The sequence below is a fragment of the Protopterus annectens genome, chromosome 8.part0, assembly GCF_019279795.1.
Source record: "Protopterus annectens isolate FY-2018-M chromosome 8.part0, PAN1.0, whole genome shotgun sequence".
In the NCBI taxonomy this organism is placed as follows: Eukaryota; Metazoa; Chordata; order Ceratodontiformes; family Protopteridae; genus Protopterus; species Protopterus annectens.
Window position 1 is genome coordinate 1,451,748,403 of NC_056741.1, and position 18,667 is coordinate 1,451,767,069.

General features: G+C 37.2%; 1 protein-coding gene across 5 annotated transcripts in view; it reads right to left on the minus strand.

Annotated features, from left to right (window-relative positions):
* BCO2 (beta-carotene oxygenase 2) overlaps positions 1–18,667 on the minus strand; it is a 701,930-nt gene that overhangs the window by 50,245 nt on the left and 633,018 nt on the right. For all 5 annotated transcript variants that reach the window (XM_044081057.1, XM_044081056.1, XM_044081053.1 and 2 more), the window contains one exon: positions 3,685–3,870. In XM_044081057.1, the coding sequence (XP_043936992.1) occupies positions 3,685–3,870 (186 nt within the window). The remainder of the gene's footprint in view (positions 1–3,684; positions 3,871–18,667) is intronic.

Consider the following 18,667-nt stretch of genomic DNA (forward strand, 5'->3'; position numbering starts at 1 on the left):
GATCTCTTATGACACCTTCAGTGTTCAGTGGACTACCAGTGATGTGGTAGTTCATGGGTACCATGTTCTTACCAAAGGGGATGACAGTACATTTTTTGGCATTGAGCTAAAGGCCATGGTTCTGACACCAGTCATTGGTTTCCGTGAGGCCTTTCTATAGAATGTCTACATCATTTGGAGAGCTAATAATGGCTCCCAGTTTGCATATGTCTGCAAACTTAGTCAGCCAGAGTTCCTTGGTTTTGGCCTGGACTTCAGAAAAGTAAATGCCAAACAGGAGAGGACCCAAGACCGAACCCTGTGAGACTCCACCCATGACTGTTTGGTGGTCTGACTTGGAGTCCGTTAGTTTTACTGTGTAGGTTCTATCAGTGAGCCAGTTTGCAACCCACCTTGTGACATAGGGGTTGATGTCTAATTTAGTGAGTTTATCTATGATTCCTGACTGGGGAATTGTATCAAAGGCCTTGGCCAGATCAAGGTTGGTTGTGTGAACTACCTTGCCTTCGTCCACCACACTGGTGACAGACTTGAAGAAGTCTACCAAGCTAAGCAGACAAGATCTACTCTTTACAAATCCAAATTGTGTGGTGTCTAGGGTCTAGAGATTCCCTATGTCCTTATTTCTTAGGTCCATGATAATGTGCTTCATAGCCTTACATACCAGACTCATCAGGCTAATGGGGCAGTAGTTCCCAGGGTCTGTAGTCGCACCCCCTTTGTGGAGTGGGATGGCTGTAGCAGTGCACCATTTGGCAGGGACAAAGCCTAAAATCAGGCTGTGGTTGAACAGGGCACTCAGGTGTGGTGCTAGCTCATTTTGCAATTCATGCAGATTCTATCCTGTCAGACATATTACACATTTACTAGTTCAGTGTTAATGAAAAAGAAGAAAGGACTCTCTTTGCCAATTGTAACATTTCAGAATGATTCTAAAACACTTGTCTGTGGTTATCTGATGCCATTAAAGAAAGTAAAGAACTAGACTGCGAGGGAAAAAAACTTCTTCAAAATCAGATTATCCTTCCTGTGGTATAGGCACTGAAGACATATCATTCCCATCTCATTCCTGTCCCTCAGTCTGGGAATCAATATCTGAAAAAGAAGGAGGTCTTTGTCTTTTAAGACTCAAAGAAGAACCAGAGATTAAAGAATTAAAGGCTTGAAATAAGTCCCTAGCTACACCTAGCCATTCTTTCCTCTCCATCTTATGTGAAACTGGTGAAGACATGACTAACTTCATGCATTCTTTTCCTTGGAGACCCCTTATAAAACAACTGACCTAAAGACATGGCTGTTTGCTGAGAATAAGGTACCCTAGTTTTGCTTTCTGGTAAAGCATTGTCCATTGTCTGTTCCTTCCTCTAAGACTGAGAAGAGTAGTTGTCTCTTGCCAAACAAGGATCATCCAGCAGCTGCAGAGGACATGTATACCTCCTGGTCCTTAATGGCTTCTAAAAGAGTAACATCAGTGGGACTGAGAAAATGATTGGTGGTCCATCCCTCTAGCCAATTTGGCCACAACAGAGTCATTCATTGACAGCTGAGGCATTGAAGAAGCTGGCCTAACCACCAAACACTCCTATGACCTATGAAATGTTCTTCTTTTTGAAGACAGGAGAGGAAAGAATCAAACAGCCTAAAGTCTGTATCATGTTCCAGTCAAGAAAAGTGCCTGATAAGTAGATAGTTGAGCCATGAACAGTCAGTGAAATCCCTGATAGGCATTTGACAATTTTATGGTAAACATTTTAGTGACAACCCCTCTTTAATTTTCCACAAAAAATATATTGCAATTTTACAAAAAAGTGATTTAAACCAGCTTTTCCCAAAAAGTACACAAGACAAAATATAATTTCAAGTTAGAAACAACTTATAACAGGATTGCCAGATTTGCTGCCCAAAATTCTTACAAATCCATTCACTGTCTCTCACTAAAAGAAATAAATTGGCTAGAATTACCTAACCTGCTTCAGTATAATCAGTTTCAGATTATTCATTCCATTCTCTACAAACCCTCCTTCTATCCTACTATCTCCTCTCTAATATCTTATTACCTACCTACTAGATTACTCCACAGTTCTGAACAAGGCCTAGCAAAAATCTACAAACCAAGGACCAAAATGGGTCACCTAGTCTATAGCTTTAACCCTTCCAAGGCCTGGAATTGCCTACCACTAGATATAAGATCCCTTGAATATCCCAATCAATTCAAAACCACTACAAAAAATACATTCATGAAAAATGGACTTGCCAATGTAATTATCCCTCATAAACACTCCCCTATAACCTTCTCCTTCTCTCCCTTCAATAAACAAATGTACTACTTTATCTTCTCCTCTTGGTACATCACTGTACATACATAACTAGTAAAATATTTCAGCTATGTAACTATTGCACTATTATGTATATAATATGTAATTATGAATGTATTTCTATGTATTTCACTTGCCACAGTTTAATGTATGACACTGTAATGCAATAATGTGTGGTACTGATGAATGTAATGTATGACACTGTAATGCAGTAATCTGTGGTACTGATGAATGTATTTCTATATGTGTTTAATATGTAAAATTTCTATTTTCTGTTGGAGCTTTTCTCCTCGGGCCTCCACTGAAAATGGGAATTTGTAGCCCAGTCAGACAAACCTGGTCAACAAATACAAAATAAATAAAAATAAATAAATAAAAATAAGACAAAATATTGACTTTTGTGAAGTAAATTTTAAACAACAACCATTAAAAAACATAAATCCTAACTTAAAAAACTTTTCTATAGAACAAGTAAACTTCTCCTCAGAAATGTAGGTAATGTGAAAAATTTCCCCAGAAGGATATTTACCTGCCCAGCCTTGGTGAAGCGCTGACAGCGAATCACTAGAAACCAGTTGTCTCCTCTCTTGCTGCCATTACACATTTTACAGCAAGAATGTTCTGAAGGCTTGGCACCTAACCACTGACTTTATACAGCTCTCCTCAAGTCCTTCTGTTGCCAGAGAGTGCTAGAGGGCTTTGGGTGCTGATCGTTGTCATATCCTTGCCAGGATATAATCTATATTATCACTCTTCAAGAAGAGTCTTGATGAGTGGATGGGAAATAGGAAATACACCCAGGGATCACTTCTGTGTCTCTGCTCGACAGTGGCACAGGAAAATAACTTTCTTGGGTGGTGTAAGCCAGGGAACCTTGTTGGCTAGGCTTACGTAGGCCCTTGGGCCAATAGCCTAGTACCTACCTACCTATGAACCTATATAGCTTAAGGTGCTGCAACAATGTCTTAATGATGGACATTAAGTAACTCTTATATGATGCAACAAAAAGATATAGGGCTGAAATGTCTTGAGGCAGGGGGAAGGAGAACAGCAGGGCAAATCACGATGAGGTCATACAGCCTTTAAGAAAAGATAGGCTTCAGCATGTCTGCTCATTTAGTAGTGATATTATGGTATAAGGCTGTCAGTAAGAGTGATAGTGGAATGGTAGTTGAACTCTAAAGGATTGTTATCAAGGTATTATTAGATTTACTGAAGGAGAAAGAAGACAGTGTGAGAGGGAGAGACAAAAAGGAGACCATATGTAATGTTTTGAAGAGGGTACTTAATGGTGGATAAATAAGGGGTTGCATTCTTAAAGTTCATCTCAGAAGATTTATAACAACAAAATAAACAAATATATGCTAACCTTCATTTTCCTGGCTTCTATATCCATCTTTAAAAGGGAATCTCCTATTAGATGTCCAAATCCACAACCATAGAAGAAATTATACTTCTTGCCATTATATCTTGAGTAGTTAATTTGCGGAAATTCACAGCATCTTTCCTCTTCATCTAGTTCTGGGTCATGAAGGCTTTCATAGGTACACCACAACTGAAAAATACATGAAAATGCACAGTTAATATTATTGCATTATATGGCTAAAGCAACACAAAATAAAAAGTTTAGTAAAGCTCATTTTAGGTTTGCTTGCCAACATTAAATTGTCACACACTGAGCACTTCAGGCATGACCTCAAATGCAGTATTGTTATTCATTTATGAAGCTCTGCTATCCTTACAGCTTCATGATGCAAATGTAGTAGTGCACTCCCCTGCCATCACACCTGCTGATTGATCCCCGTGACTGCTTGTGCTCAGGACAGCCTCCCCCGCAGTTATGGCTCTGGGATTTACTAAATATATAAAAGTCATCTCACATCTCACTGTGAAGGGAAAATGACTTCTACCAAATCTTAAGTGCTGCTACTAGTTTCTTCTCCCTTTTGCTTTTTATTTATTTATTTTTTCTTCTGTTTGTTGTACTCAGTAGTCATATTGAGTCTACATAGAGTTGTCAGTCCTACCTTACATAGTAGTAATAGGGCAGAGCATTAACAGGCAGTACTGACCAGCCTTCCTTTCAGGAGTGAATGTTAGTAACTTTTTCTAACCCTTGTTTGCCTGGTTCCCTTAATGTTGCCTCTGCTCACTTAACACTGAGAAACTGTGGGAATGGGTTCACTCTTGCATCTATTAAAAGTTAGGGCTGGGGTACAGTGTGATCTCCCCTTTTGCTGTTACTCTTCAGATAAATGTTGACTTTGTCTCCTTAACAGATATAGTGACTTTGAACTATCCGTCCATTTGGGAATTCCCAATCAGGGGACCTGAATTCCCTTCTCCATTTGTAACTGCTCTTTTCTTATCTCTTGGTATTATGATTTTGGCAACAGGTTAATTAGCTTCTTACCTCTGGATATTGCTGTTGAGTTTGGACTGTAATGCAGTGCACAAGCTCATAAAGGTTGGCTGCCACTGCTTATTGTTGTAACCCGCCTGGCTCCTCTCCCACTGCCATTACACAACTGCCCCCCTGGAAGCTGTACATTTATACTTACTTTTCAGCATACCCTTCTCAATACATTATGCTTTTCCATTTATTACAACATTCAGTAATAACTAATGTCATCTGCTACACCTCCATATGACATCAATCACAAAGCAGTACCATCCTGCTTTTTTATATGAATATTTTACATAAATCTTCCTATCTAATAAATAACTCCAGAACTCACTCATCTCACAGAACAGTATTCCTGCACTATGACTTAACAAATTCTCTTCATTACATTAACCACATTATATTTTGTATTACTTACCATAACTACATATAAGGTCATTCTTGTAGTAAAATTTCATCTGGACACTTTCAAACTTAACTAGCGATATAACTTCTAAGCAGGGTAAAGTACCATAAATCCCTTATCTTTATAACTCAAGTAAAGCCTTCAACATCATAGCAACTCTCACTCTCTCCCACTACCTGCTTACCACCTCCTGCAGTCCTGCCTCAAAACAATTAGTAACAATCGGCAACTCTTTTGCAGTACTTTCATCAGTCTTTATTGGTCCTTCACTCCTTTCAACTCTCCATTCATACGTAGTATATTCCATCTGAATTATAGCATCCCCATTACTGCACAATGCTACAAGGTCTGGAATACTTCCATTTCTATTCTTACTTCTGCTTACTTCACTGCTATCTCACACACACACACACACACACACACACACACACACACACACACACACACACACACACACACACACACACACACACACACACACACACACACACACACACACCATCTCTCTCTTCTACCTCCCTCCCTACTAATACATACAGATCTGGCCTTCTCATATACTGCACAGTTCTCCAAATCTCTAAGCTCTTATACAAAACTCCTCCCTCCAAATTTGTACTACTTTATCCAAACATGAACATCAAAGAAGCCCTTCACATTACCTAGATAATCTGTTTATTAATTCTGCTACTTAAAGCTCAGATTGGCTCTAACCCTGGTCCAGTTATTTCTGCCCATCCCTAGATAAATACAATATCTTCTTGTCTAATAAAGATGGGAAATATAAAAAGAACAAACTTGACTACCTCTTCTTTTTCCAGACAGCCCAGTGCTCTGATATTGTTACTATTCCACAATTCTGGATTAAAGAAGACAACCCCAATGTTCTCCACATTTCTCCTGGATATAAGTATACTTTGGTCTCTAGAGCTGACAAGAGAGGACAGAGGAGGGATAACAGTCTTCTGCTAGGTGGGATCTTGATTAAGTGCTAAATAGGACTGTATTCAGAGTTTGCTTTGGAAATTAATAACTAGGACAGAGGTGGCTGATGAACCTAAACCAAAGAGTGGGGGGCTGCAGGAGGCAACTGAATGGGGCAGTGCTAACTCTAATAAGGTAGAGAGAATTGTGAAGAGGTGCAACTATATTACAGCTGAGTCAACACCAATCAAATACTCATTAATCTTGCAAATCCATAATTACAACAGCAAAACAATAGGGCCAATCATTTCATCTGCAAACAACTACCATACAACTTTCCCACCTAAATTATCATCTTTGATCCAGGCAGAATTAAAATAATAATAGTAATGCTTGCTTTGGTTTAGTTTTGTTGTACAAAAACAGTAGTCACAGCTTGTACGCCAGCATGCTTTATCCAATTACACATTAATATTGCAAAGCCAGAATTGCAACAGTAAAACGCAGGGCCATTTGTTTCATTCAAGCGCACTCCCATCCTAATTGGCTACCCACAGTATTTGGTTTGACCTTTCCAAGTTAAAGCAAAAAAGAAAATAATGGCTACGTTAATGTATTTTTTCACATAAACAGTTGTCAGAGCTCAGAGCTTGTAGTTAAACTTACTTTACCAATTTACACATTAGTAATGGAAAGTCAGAGTTACAACAACAAAACAGGAGGACCAATCATTTCAGCCACAAACAGCCCCGATCCCCATGCCCATGATCTCCCTAAAGTATCAGACTTGGCCTTGCAAGATTTAAAAACAAATACTTTCAATACACACACAAGCAATCAATGTGCATATTCTGTCTTGTATCACCCAAATGCACATTAGTCCTGGAAGCCCAGAATTGCAACAAAAAAAGGCATGGTCAATCATTACATCCACAAACAGCTAGCATACCAAATTGCTACCTAAGGTATCTGCTTTGACCCTGCCAGGACTAAGATAACTATAATAGTAACGGTTGCATTTGTTTACTTTTGATACACAGAAACAGTAGTCAGAGCTTGCAATCCAGATCACCTTACCCCAATATACATTAATCTTTCCAAGCCAGAATTACAACAGTAAATAGTCCGCAGGGCCAGTCATTTCATCCAAGCACAGCCTCATCCCTATTGCCCACTCACATTATCTGGGTTGACATTGCACGGTAAAAAAAATGAAAATGGACATTGCTGACAATCTAATTTTTCATATCAACATTAGCCATAGGTCAGAGCTTGTGGGCCATCTTACTCCACCCAGATGCATACTAGACTTGCACAGTTACAACAGTAAGTAGCAGAGCCAGTCATTTCATTAACAAACAGCACCTCCCCCCACTATGCCCATTACCTACCTAAAGTAGGTGGATTGACCTTGTCAGGATTAATAAGAATAATGTTTTTATTAATATATTTTTGATGCACACAAACAGACAGTTTACATTCCATCTTGTTTCACTAGAATACACATTAGTCCTGGAACACCAGAATTATAACACTATAACAACAGTGCCAAACACTTCATCCACAAACTGCCATCACATCAGTATCTGCTTTGACACTGCCAGGATTAAAATGAAAATAGTAAAGGCTGCATTAATTTAGTTTTGTTGCACAGAAATTGGAGTCACAGGCTTGTATGCCAGTTCACCTTACCCAGTTGTTGTGTCTTTTGGCTTATCCCGGTTAGGGGTCGCCACAGTGGAACTCCGGTCTGCTAATGTTTGGTAGTGGATTTTTACATGCCGAGTTACCAGCCCTGATGCACAACCTTCAATGAAGGCACGCCCATTCACACATGCCTCCACACAGAAGACGCTCTAGCTGAGAATCGAACATGACAACATCTTGCTGTGAGGCGACAATGCTACCGCAGCACCACTACCGCAGGTTTAAACAATAGGGCTAGTCTTTTCATTCACAAACAGCTCCTTCTCTCCATTACCTACCTAAAGAATCTGCTCTGGTCCTGCCAGGATTAAAGTAGAAATAATAGTAATGGTTAGTTTGCATTAATGTGATTTTCTTGACAGAAAGTAGTCCTAGATTGTATGCCAGCTTGCCTTACTCAAATACACACTTTATTTATTTATTTTTTATTATTTTATTTTATTTTACTTTTGTTTGTTCAGCTGGATATAGTCAAAAACACAGTTTTCAGTGGATGTCCAGGGAGAAAAGTTCCAACAGATTGCAAACATTTTTGAACAGACATTTAGTATATAACAGAGATTAAATAATGTACATTAACAATTACAGACACATTTGCTAATTAGATTACATTCATATTAAAGTAGAGACAACTATTACAGTCTTGAAAACCCAGAGTCACGACAACAGTAAACAGCAGGGCCTGTTGCTTCATTCACGCACAGCTCCAACCCCGTTGTCCACACACAGTATCTGGTTTGACCTTGTTAGTTAAAAAAAATGAAAAATAATGACCTGGTTATATTAATTAATTTTTTTATACATAAACAATAGCCATAACCCAGAGGGTGACTTTACTTCATATCACATTAATCTTGCAAAGCCTGAACTACAAGAGTAAACAGCAGGGCCAGTCATTTCATTCCAACATAGGCATTTGACCCTAGAAGGTTAAAAAAAAAGAAACAAGAAGGCAATTGTTACATTAATGTATTTTTTCACATAACAATAGACAACAGCTTGTAGCTGATCTTCACACATGTACATTTTAGTCACGCAAGACCATTTTCCACTACAAAACAGCAGGGGTCAATCAATGCATCCACAAACAGCCCCCCATATCCATTGCCTACTGTATTCCTATAGTATCCAGTTTGACCTGCCAGGATAAAAAAAGTGCAAGACATATTAGATTAAAAAAAATTCTTCAGCAAACAGTCCCCACAGTAAATGGCTATCTTCCTAATATATCTGGATTGACACTCACAAGACATTACGTTTAAAAAAAATGCATCCAGAAATAACCTCAGAGACACACTGCCTACTGGTTGATCCTGCCAGGATATTATATTAGAAAAAAAAATCACCACAAACAGTCCCTAAAACACACTGTCCACCAAGTATCTACTTGAACTTGTCAGGATATTATATTAAAAAAGCATTCACTAACAGCCCACAAAGCATTCCCTCTACCTAGTATCTGACTGACCCTGACAGGATGTCATTAGAAAAAAAATAAATAAATAAATCATCCACAAACACCCCCCAAAACTCACTGCAGTCTACTTACCTAAAGTATATGGTTGATCCTGCCTTTAATTAAGCTTTTTTTTATGTATGTAAACATTTGTTGGATAATAACAAACAACTACAGCAGGTAGGAGGTGAGAATCCCCAGTTTGTTTAAAGTACCACCCAATATGAAAAAGATTTTTAACAAGTTAAAAAATACATCAAAAGGTCTACAGGTGGGACTACTAAATGTGGTGCAAGTCATCAGCGTGCTTATATTTGCTTTGGCACTGACATGGCACTGGGTAACATGTTTAATACCAAACTTACTTTATAGTCTGGTAACTGTAACAATCAGGGTCTGTTGCACATTTCTAAATGTAACAAATGCCCAGCATTTTATGTATGTAAGACTGAAAGGTCTAAGAAAAAAATAATTTATCAACACTATTATAATATTAAGAAGGGTAATTCTAAGAATGTCTTCTTTAGACAATCTTGTGTATGCATGGTTTTCAGAAGTTCACGTTTGGCATTTTAGAGAATGTCCCCATTAACCAGATAAGTGGTGCTTGGAAGTCCACTCTGGCATACTGAGAGTTAATTTGGCAACTTAGATTGAAAGCAACAAAATACCCAGGCTAAATGATAATGTTAGCATCGTCTCTGTCTTGAAGTTGCATTAAGCAAAATTATAATTTTTATTGAAGGAATTTTTTAGGGGACTAGTTTATATTTTAACATTAAGCTGCATTACTTATTATCATTTAAAATTTTCACATTAACTTTGGCTTAAACAATTTAGGTTTGTGTACATTTTTCATGTATTTATATACATTTTAAAACAACTTCACATCAATGACTTTTTAATTGGTCTTTGTTGATGTTTAGGTTAATTGTTAATTATTGCCACAATTGAATTTGTTTATTCATGTGACTCAACCCAATCAACCAAATAACAATTTAAATTCATTAGACTTGCTTGCTCTGTTTGGTTCTGATGAAGTCTATGGTGGGATGAAAGTGCCTAACAACACTTTGGTGGTAAACCAGTTTTTTTTACATGTATTTCTCATTTTTGGAGTGTTTTTATTACTTGTTTTTAATAAATACTGCTTAGTTTTGATTTTTAGTGAGATTACCACTATTCTGGATCGGTGTCTCTCCTGAATCTGACATTTCTGGCACGTACTGACTTTGGTTCTTAGTGTTTGTGTTGTTTGCACTGACACCTTTGTTGGTTTTATTTGGTTCCCAGAGTGTTTTGAAGTTTTATCATGTGCTTTTAGTTCTGATTAGAAAATGAGGTAAGAGGAGTGATCTTTAAAAAAGAAGGGAGAAATTCCCATAGTTTGAAATCAAGGACAGTAAAAGCATGCCTTATACAATGAACCCTATTTGGACCTTCTTTCTTCCTTTTTTGTATATTTGATTCACCTGCAAATTCATTATTTTCAATATTTCAAAAGAGCTAACTGTTTCCATGACTGTTTGTAGCAAATCATTTGTTGATTTTCATGAGCAACATTTTTTCATAATTAGTTAACATTTCTTGTCCCATGTTCAGTTGCACTGGCAGTTAATATAGAAGACTAAAGCCCTTGCTTATTATTGCTCTGCTTTCTGTACCAAGGGTATATGGTTTGAATCCTTCCACTTTCATTTACCTGCTGTGCAACCTTGCGCACCTCCTATAACCAGACAGTAGTTTGGGACAACTGGGAGTTTGGGCTAGTCTCCTTCATTGTCTCCTGGACTGCATGCCAAATACCTATCTATGAATGGGAGCTCATCCCTGATTTCCTATGAGGCAATAGTTTTCACTACATCTGTAATGCATTGCAAGATAACTGGTTTTGATTAGATTATACAGTAAGCTAAACAAAATGGTAACCAGCCATACTTTGATTTTCTAGATAATGTGTAGTGCATATGCAACAGCTTTCAGTAAAAAAATGAAGCCAAAACTGTGCAGGAAAAGAACTAATGTCAACATAAGCTTGAAAAGTTGTTCCCCTGTCTTAAGTCACTTAGTTTGCAGATACCAAACAGTGGTACAAAAGAAGCAGGCTGCAGCATTCTTTAACAGGATATACATCGTCTAAAGCTACAGTACATATGGCATATACAAGTTTTAATAACTTGTCATGCAGGAATATTCCATACAATGCACAAGAAATTGATTGCAGCAATTTTTAATATCATATGGGAAGTCTCAGATGCTTTCATTATGAATAATTGCAGACTGAAACCCTGGAAACTACAAATGTGATCACAGCGGAATAAAGCATTAAAATAACATTCACTCTAATGGTTCAAGTAGAAAACATTTTTTTTCTAATTCTTTGCAGGCCAAGCCCTTCTGTCTACCCCACTCCCGTGTAATCTCCAAAGTTGTACAGCATTGGAAAAAGGAGAAACTCCATTAAACAGTATACAGAGTTTTATATAAATCACTGTTTTGGCTATAACACTAATGAGCAAGTGATTTCCAATGAACTATCATGTAAAAAAAAACAGAAGACAGCTGGCGCATACTATAGCAATTATTATAAATTGTCATACCCCACCTTAAACAACTCACACTATGGAGTCTAACAATGAAAGCAAAACTACATCTTAGCTATTGAAACTTCACTATTTCACACTATCAAGAGACTTCTTTTGGATGAATGTTTGATATTACCTACTTTCTGAATATACCTACATTTTCTAAGTTTCTACTCTTGTCACTGACACTTTTCAATGCAAGGATGCAGCTGTCTTGGGTTGTGTGTGAAGTCATTTGCAAAGATAATGTCTAGAAGTAAGTGGTGGCTCTGATTAACTAGTCTTAGTTTTGAGGGATACTGTTAATTAAGCTCTCCAGCATGGACTAATCAATTATCACATTCAACCAAAAAAATAAATATTTAAACAAATAGAGAATGTATACTTCTGCAAGGTACAATAACTAAAACTAAGTAGTGATACCCAAAATAGCTGTTAAATAAGGTATCACTCTCACTGCACATTAATTTATGCTTTATTTATGGCCATATGATTACAAACAATGACTGTTGATAAAAAGAAACTAGTTCTTAATTAAGGACCAGCATTACTTTGTTCATCGATGCTATTTTTCTTCCAATGTTTCCTTGGGTTTGTATATATTATAAATTTCACTCTACACTATATGACATCAATAAAGCATACCACTCTTAATAATTTTTCAAAATCTCCTATTAATAATTCAAATCACTCATCTACAGAACTTCTTATGATTAAAATCCTATTACTTACAATTTTTGTATTACTTACATAATAACAAGCATCTTTAAATTTTCACTGACATTCAACTTCTGCGTATCTTTACGGGTAAAGTACCATATCCTTACTATAATAAGTAAGCCTTAAACTAGCCTTATCCATATCTTACCAACTCTAGTTGCAAAAATATAACTCGCAATCCAATTTATATTATTCCTCCTTTCAACTCTCCATTCATACGTATTATATTCCATCTGAATTATAGCATCCCCATTACTGCACAATGCTACAAGGTCTGGAATACTTTCATTTCTATTCTTGCTTCTGCTTATTTCACTGCTATCTCTCACACACACGCATACACATACACACACACACACACACACACACACACACACACACACACACACACACACACACACACACACACACACACACTCACAATCTCTCTCTTCTACCTCCCTCCCTACTAATACATACAGATCTGGCCTTCTCATATACTGCACAGTTCTCCAAATCTCTAAGCTCTTATACAACTCCTCCCTCTAAATTTGTACTACTTTATCCAAACATGAAAATCAAAGAAGCCCTTCACATTACCTAGATAATCTGTTTATTAATTCTGCTACTTAAAGCTCAGATTGGCTCCAACCCTGGTCCCAATTATTTCTGCCCATCCCCAGATAAATACAATATCTTCTTGTCTAATAAAGGTGGGAAATATAAAAAGAACAAACTTGACTACCTCTTCTTTTTCCAGACAGCCCAGTGCTCTGATATTGTTACTATTCCACAATTCTGGATTAAAGAAGACAACCCCAATGTTCTCCACATTTCTCCTGGATATAAGTATACTTTGGTCTCTAGAGCTGATAAGAGAGGACAGAGGAGGGATAACAGTCTTCTGCTAGGTGGGATCTTGATTAAGTGCTAAATAGGACTGTATTCAGAGTTTGCTTTGGAAATTAATAACTAGGACAGAGGTGGCTGATGAACCTAAACCAAAGAGTGGGGGGCTGCAGGAGGCAACTGAATGGGGCAGTGCTAACTCTAATAAGGTAGAGAGAATTGTGAAGAGGTGCAACTATATTACAGCTGAGTCAACACCAATCAAATACTCATTAATCTTGCAAATCCATAATTACAACAGCAAAACAATAGGGCCAATCATTTCATCTGCAAACAACTACCATACAACTTTCCCACCTAAATTATCATCTTTGATCCAGGCAGAATTAAAATAATAATAGTAATGCTTGCTTTGGTTTAGTTTTGTTGTACAAAAACAGTAGTCACAGCTTGTACGCCAGCATGCTTTATCCAATTACACATTAATATTGCAAAGCCAGAATTGCAACAGTAAAAAGCAGGGACATTTATTTCGTTCAGGCACAGCCCCATCCCAAATGGCTACCCACAGTATTTGGTTTGACCTTGCCAAGTTAAAACAAAAAAGAAAATAATGGCTACGTTAATGTATTTTTTCACATAAACAGTAGTCAAAGCTCAGAGCTTGTAGTTAAACTTACTTTACCAATCTACACATTAGTAATGGAAAGTCAGAGTTACAACAACAAAACAGCAGGACCAATCATTTCAGCCACAAACAGCCCCGATCCCCATGCCCATGATCTCCCTAAATATCAGACTTGGCCTTGCAAGATTTAAAAACAAATACTTTCAATACACACACAAGCAATCAATGTGCATATTCTGTCTTGTATCACCCAAATGCACATTAGTCCTGGAAGCCCAGAATTGCAACAAAAAAGGCATGGTCAATCATTGCATCCACAAACAGCTAGCATACCAAATTGCTACCTAAGGTATCTGCTTTGACCCTGCCAGGACTAAGATAACTATAATAGTGACGGTTGCATTTGTTTACTTTTGATACACAGAAACAGTAGTCAGAGCTTGCAATCCAGATCACCTTACCCCAATATACATTAATCTTTCCAAGCTAGAATTACAACAGTAAAGAGTCCGCAGGGCCAGTAATTTCATCCAAGCACAGCCTCATCCCTATTGCCCACTCACATTATCTGGGTTGACATTGCAAGGTAAAAAAAAATGAAAATGGACATTGCTGACAATCTCATTTTTCATATCAACATTAGCCATAGGTCAGAGCTTGTGGGCCATCTTACTCCACCCAGATGCATACTAGACTTGCACAGTTAGAATTACAACAGTAAGTAGCAGAGCCAGTCACTTCATTAACAAACAGCACCTCCCCCCACTATGCCCATTACCTACCTAAAGTAGGTGGATTGACCTTGTCAGGATTAATAAGAATAATGTTTTTATTAATATATTTTTGATGCACACAAACAGACAGTTTACATTCCATCTTGTTTCACTAGAATACACATTAGTCCTAGAAAACCAGAATTATAACACTATAACTACAGTGCCAAACACTTCATCCACAAACTGCCATCATATCAGTATCTGCTTTGACACTGCCAGGATTAAAATTAAAATAGTAATGGCTGCATTTATTTAGTTTTGTTGCACAGAAATTGTGGTCACAGGCTTGTATGCCAGCTCACCTTACCCACTTGTTGTGTCTTTCGGCTTATCCCGGTTAGGGGTCGCCACAGAGGAACTCCAGTCTGCTAATGTTTGGTAGTGGATTTTTACATGCCGTGTTACCAGCCCTGATGCACAACCTTCAACGAAGGCATGCCCATTCACGCATGCCTCCACACAGAAGATGCTCTAGCTGAGAATCGAACACGACAACGTCTTGCTGTGAGGCGACAATGCTACTGCAGCACCACTACCGTGGGTTTAAACAATAGGGCTAGTCTTTTCATTCACAAACAGCTCCTTCTCTCCATTACCTACCTAAAGAATCTGCTCTGGTCCTGCCAGGATTAAAATAGAAATAATAGTAATGGTTAGTTTGCATTAATGTGGTTTTCTTGACAGAAAGTAGTCATAGATTGTATGCCAGCTTGCCTTACTCAAATACACATTTTATTTTTTTTTTTTTTATTATTTTACTTTATTTCACTTTTGTTTGTTCAGCTGGATATAGTCAAAAACACAGTTTTCAGTGGATGTCCAGGGAGAAAAGTTCCAACAGATTGCAAACATTTTTGAACAGACATATAGTATATAACAGAGATTAAATAATGTACATTAACAATTACAGACACATTTGCTAATTAGATTACATTCATATTAAAGTAGAGACAACTATTACAGTCTTGAAAACCCAGAATCACGACAACAGTAAACAGCAGGGCCTGTTGCTTTATTCATGCACAGCCCCAACCCCGTTGTCCACACACAGTATCTGGTCTGACCTTGTTAGTTAAAAAAATGAAAAATAATGACCTGGTTATATTAAGGAATGTTTTTATACATAAACAATAGCCATAACCCAGAGGTTGCCTTTACTTCATAGCACATTAATCTTGCAAAGCCTGAACTACAACAGTAAACAGCAGGGCCAGTCATTTCATTCCAACATAGGCTTTTGACCCTAGAAGGTTAAAAAAAAAAGACACAAGAAGGCAATTGTTACATTAATGTATTTTTTCACATAACTATAGACAAGAGCTTGTAGCTGATCTTCACGCATGTACATTTTAGTCATGCAAGACCAGTTTCCACTACAAAACAGCAGGGGTCAATCACTGCATCTACAAACAGCCCCCATACCCACTGCCTACTGTATTCCTATAGTATCTAGTTTGACCCTGCCAGGATAAAAAAAAAAAGTGCAAGACATATTAGATTAAAAAAAATTATTCAGCAAACAGCCCCCACAGTAAATGGCTATCTTCCTAATATATCTGGATTGACACTCACAAGACATTAGGTTTAAAAAAAAATGCATCCAGAAATAACCTCAGAGACACACCGCCTACCGGTTGATCCTGCCAGGATATTATATTAGAAAAAAAATATCACCACAAACAGTCCCTAAAACACACTGTCCACCAAGTATCTACTTGAACTTGCCAGGATATTATATTAAAAAACATCCACTAACAGCCCACAAAGCATTCCCTCTACCTAGTATCTGATTGACCCTGACAGGATGTCATTAGAAAAATAAATAAATAAATAAATCATCCACAAACACCCCCCAAAACTCACTGCAGTCTACCTACCTAAAGTATATGGTTGATCCTGCCTTTAATTAAGCTTTTTTTATGTATGTAAACATTTGTTGGATAATAACAAACAACTACAGCAGGTAGGAGGTGAGAATCCCTAGTTTGTTTAAAGTACCACCCAATATGAAAAAGATTTTTAACAAGTTAAAAAATACATCAAAAGGTCTACAGGTGGGACTACTAAATGTGGTGCAAGTCATCAGTGTGCTTATATTTGCTTTGGCACTGACACGGCACTGGATAACATGTTTAATACCAAACTTACTTTATAGTCTGGTAACTGTAACAATCAGGGTCTGTTGTACATTTCTAAATGTAACAAATGCCCAGCATTTTATGTATGTAAGACTGAAAGGTCTAAGGAAAAAAAGAATTTATCAGCACTATTTTAATATTAAGAAGGGTAATTCTAAGAATGTGTTCTTTAGACAATCTTGTGTATGCCCAGTTTTCAGAAGTTCAAGTTTGGCATTTTAGAGAATGTCCCCATTAACCAGATAGGTGGTGCTTGGAAGTCCACTCTGGCATACTGAGAGTTAATTTGGCAACTTAGAAAGCAACAAAATACCCAGGCTAAATGATAATGTTAGCATTGTCTCTGTCTTGAAGTTGCATTAAGCAAAATTATAATTTTTATTGAAGGAATTTTTTAGGGGACTAGTTTATATTTTAACATTAAGCTGTATTACTTATTATCATTTAAAAATTTCACATTAACTTTGGCTTAAACAATTTAGGTGTGTGTACATTTTTCATGTATTTATATACATTTTAAAACAACTTCACATCAATGACTTTTTAATTGGTCTTTGTAGATGTTTAGGTTAATTGTTACTTATTGCCACAATTGAATTTGTTTATTCATGTGACTCAACCCAATCAACCAAATAACGATTTGAATTCATTAGACTTGCTTGCTCTGTTTGGTTCTGATGAAGTTTATGGTGGGATGAAAGTGCCTAACAACACTTTGGTGGTAAACCAGTTTTTTTTTTTACATGTATTTCTCCTTTTTGGAGTGTTTTTATTACTTGTTTTTAATAAATACTGCTTAGTTTTGATTTTTGGTGAGATTGCCACTATTTTGGATTGGTGTCTCTCCTGAATCTGACATTTCTGGCACGTACTGACTTTGGTTCTTAGTGTTTGTGTTGTGTGCACTGACACCTTTGTTGGTTTTATTTGGTTCCCAGAGTGTTTTGGAGTTGTATCATGTGCTTTTAGTTCTGATTAGAAAATGAGTTAAAAGGAGTGATCTTTAAAAAAGAAGGGAGAAATTCCCATAGTTTGAAATCAAGGACAACAAAAGCATGCTTTATACAATGAACCCTATTTGGACCTTATTTCTTCCTTTTTTGAATATTTGATTCACCTGCAAAATCATTATTTTCAATATTTCAAAAGAGATAACTGTTTCCATGACTGTTTGTAGCAAATCCATTTGTTGATTTCCATGAGTAACATTTTTCCATAATTAGTTAACATTTCTTGTCCCATGCTCAGTTGCACTGGCAGTTAATATAGAAGACTAAAGCCCTTGCTTATTATTGATCTGCTTTCTGTACCAAGGGTATATGGTTTGAATCCTTCCACTTTCATTTGCCTGCTGTGCAACCTTACGCACCTCCTATAACCAGACAGTAGTTTGGGACAACTGGAAGTTTGGGCTAGTCTCCTTCATGGTCTCCTGGACTGCATGCCAAATACCTGTCTATGAATGGGAGCTCATCCTTGATTTCCTATGAGGCAATAGTTTTCACTACATCTGTAATGCATTGCAAGATAACTGGTTTTGATTAGATTATACAGTAAGCTAAACAAAATGGCAACCAGCCATACTTTGATTTTTCTAGATAATGTATAGTGCATATGCAACAGCTTTCAGTAAAAAAAAATGAAGCCAAAACTGTGCAGGAAAAGGACTAATGTCAACATAAGCTTGAGAAGTTGTTCCCCTGTCTCAAGTCACTTAATTTGCAGATACCAAACAGTGATACAAAAGAAGCAGGCTGCAGCATTCTTTAACAGGATATACATA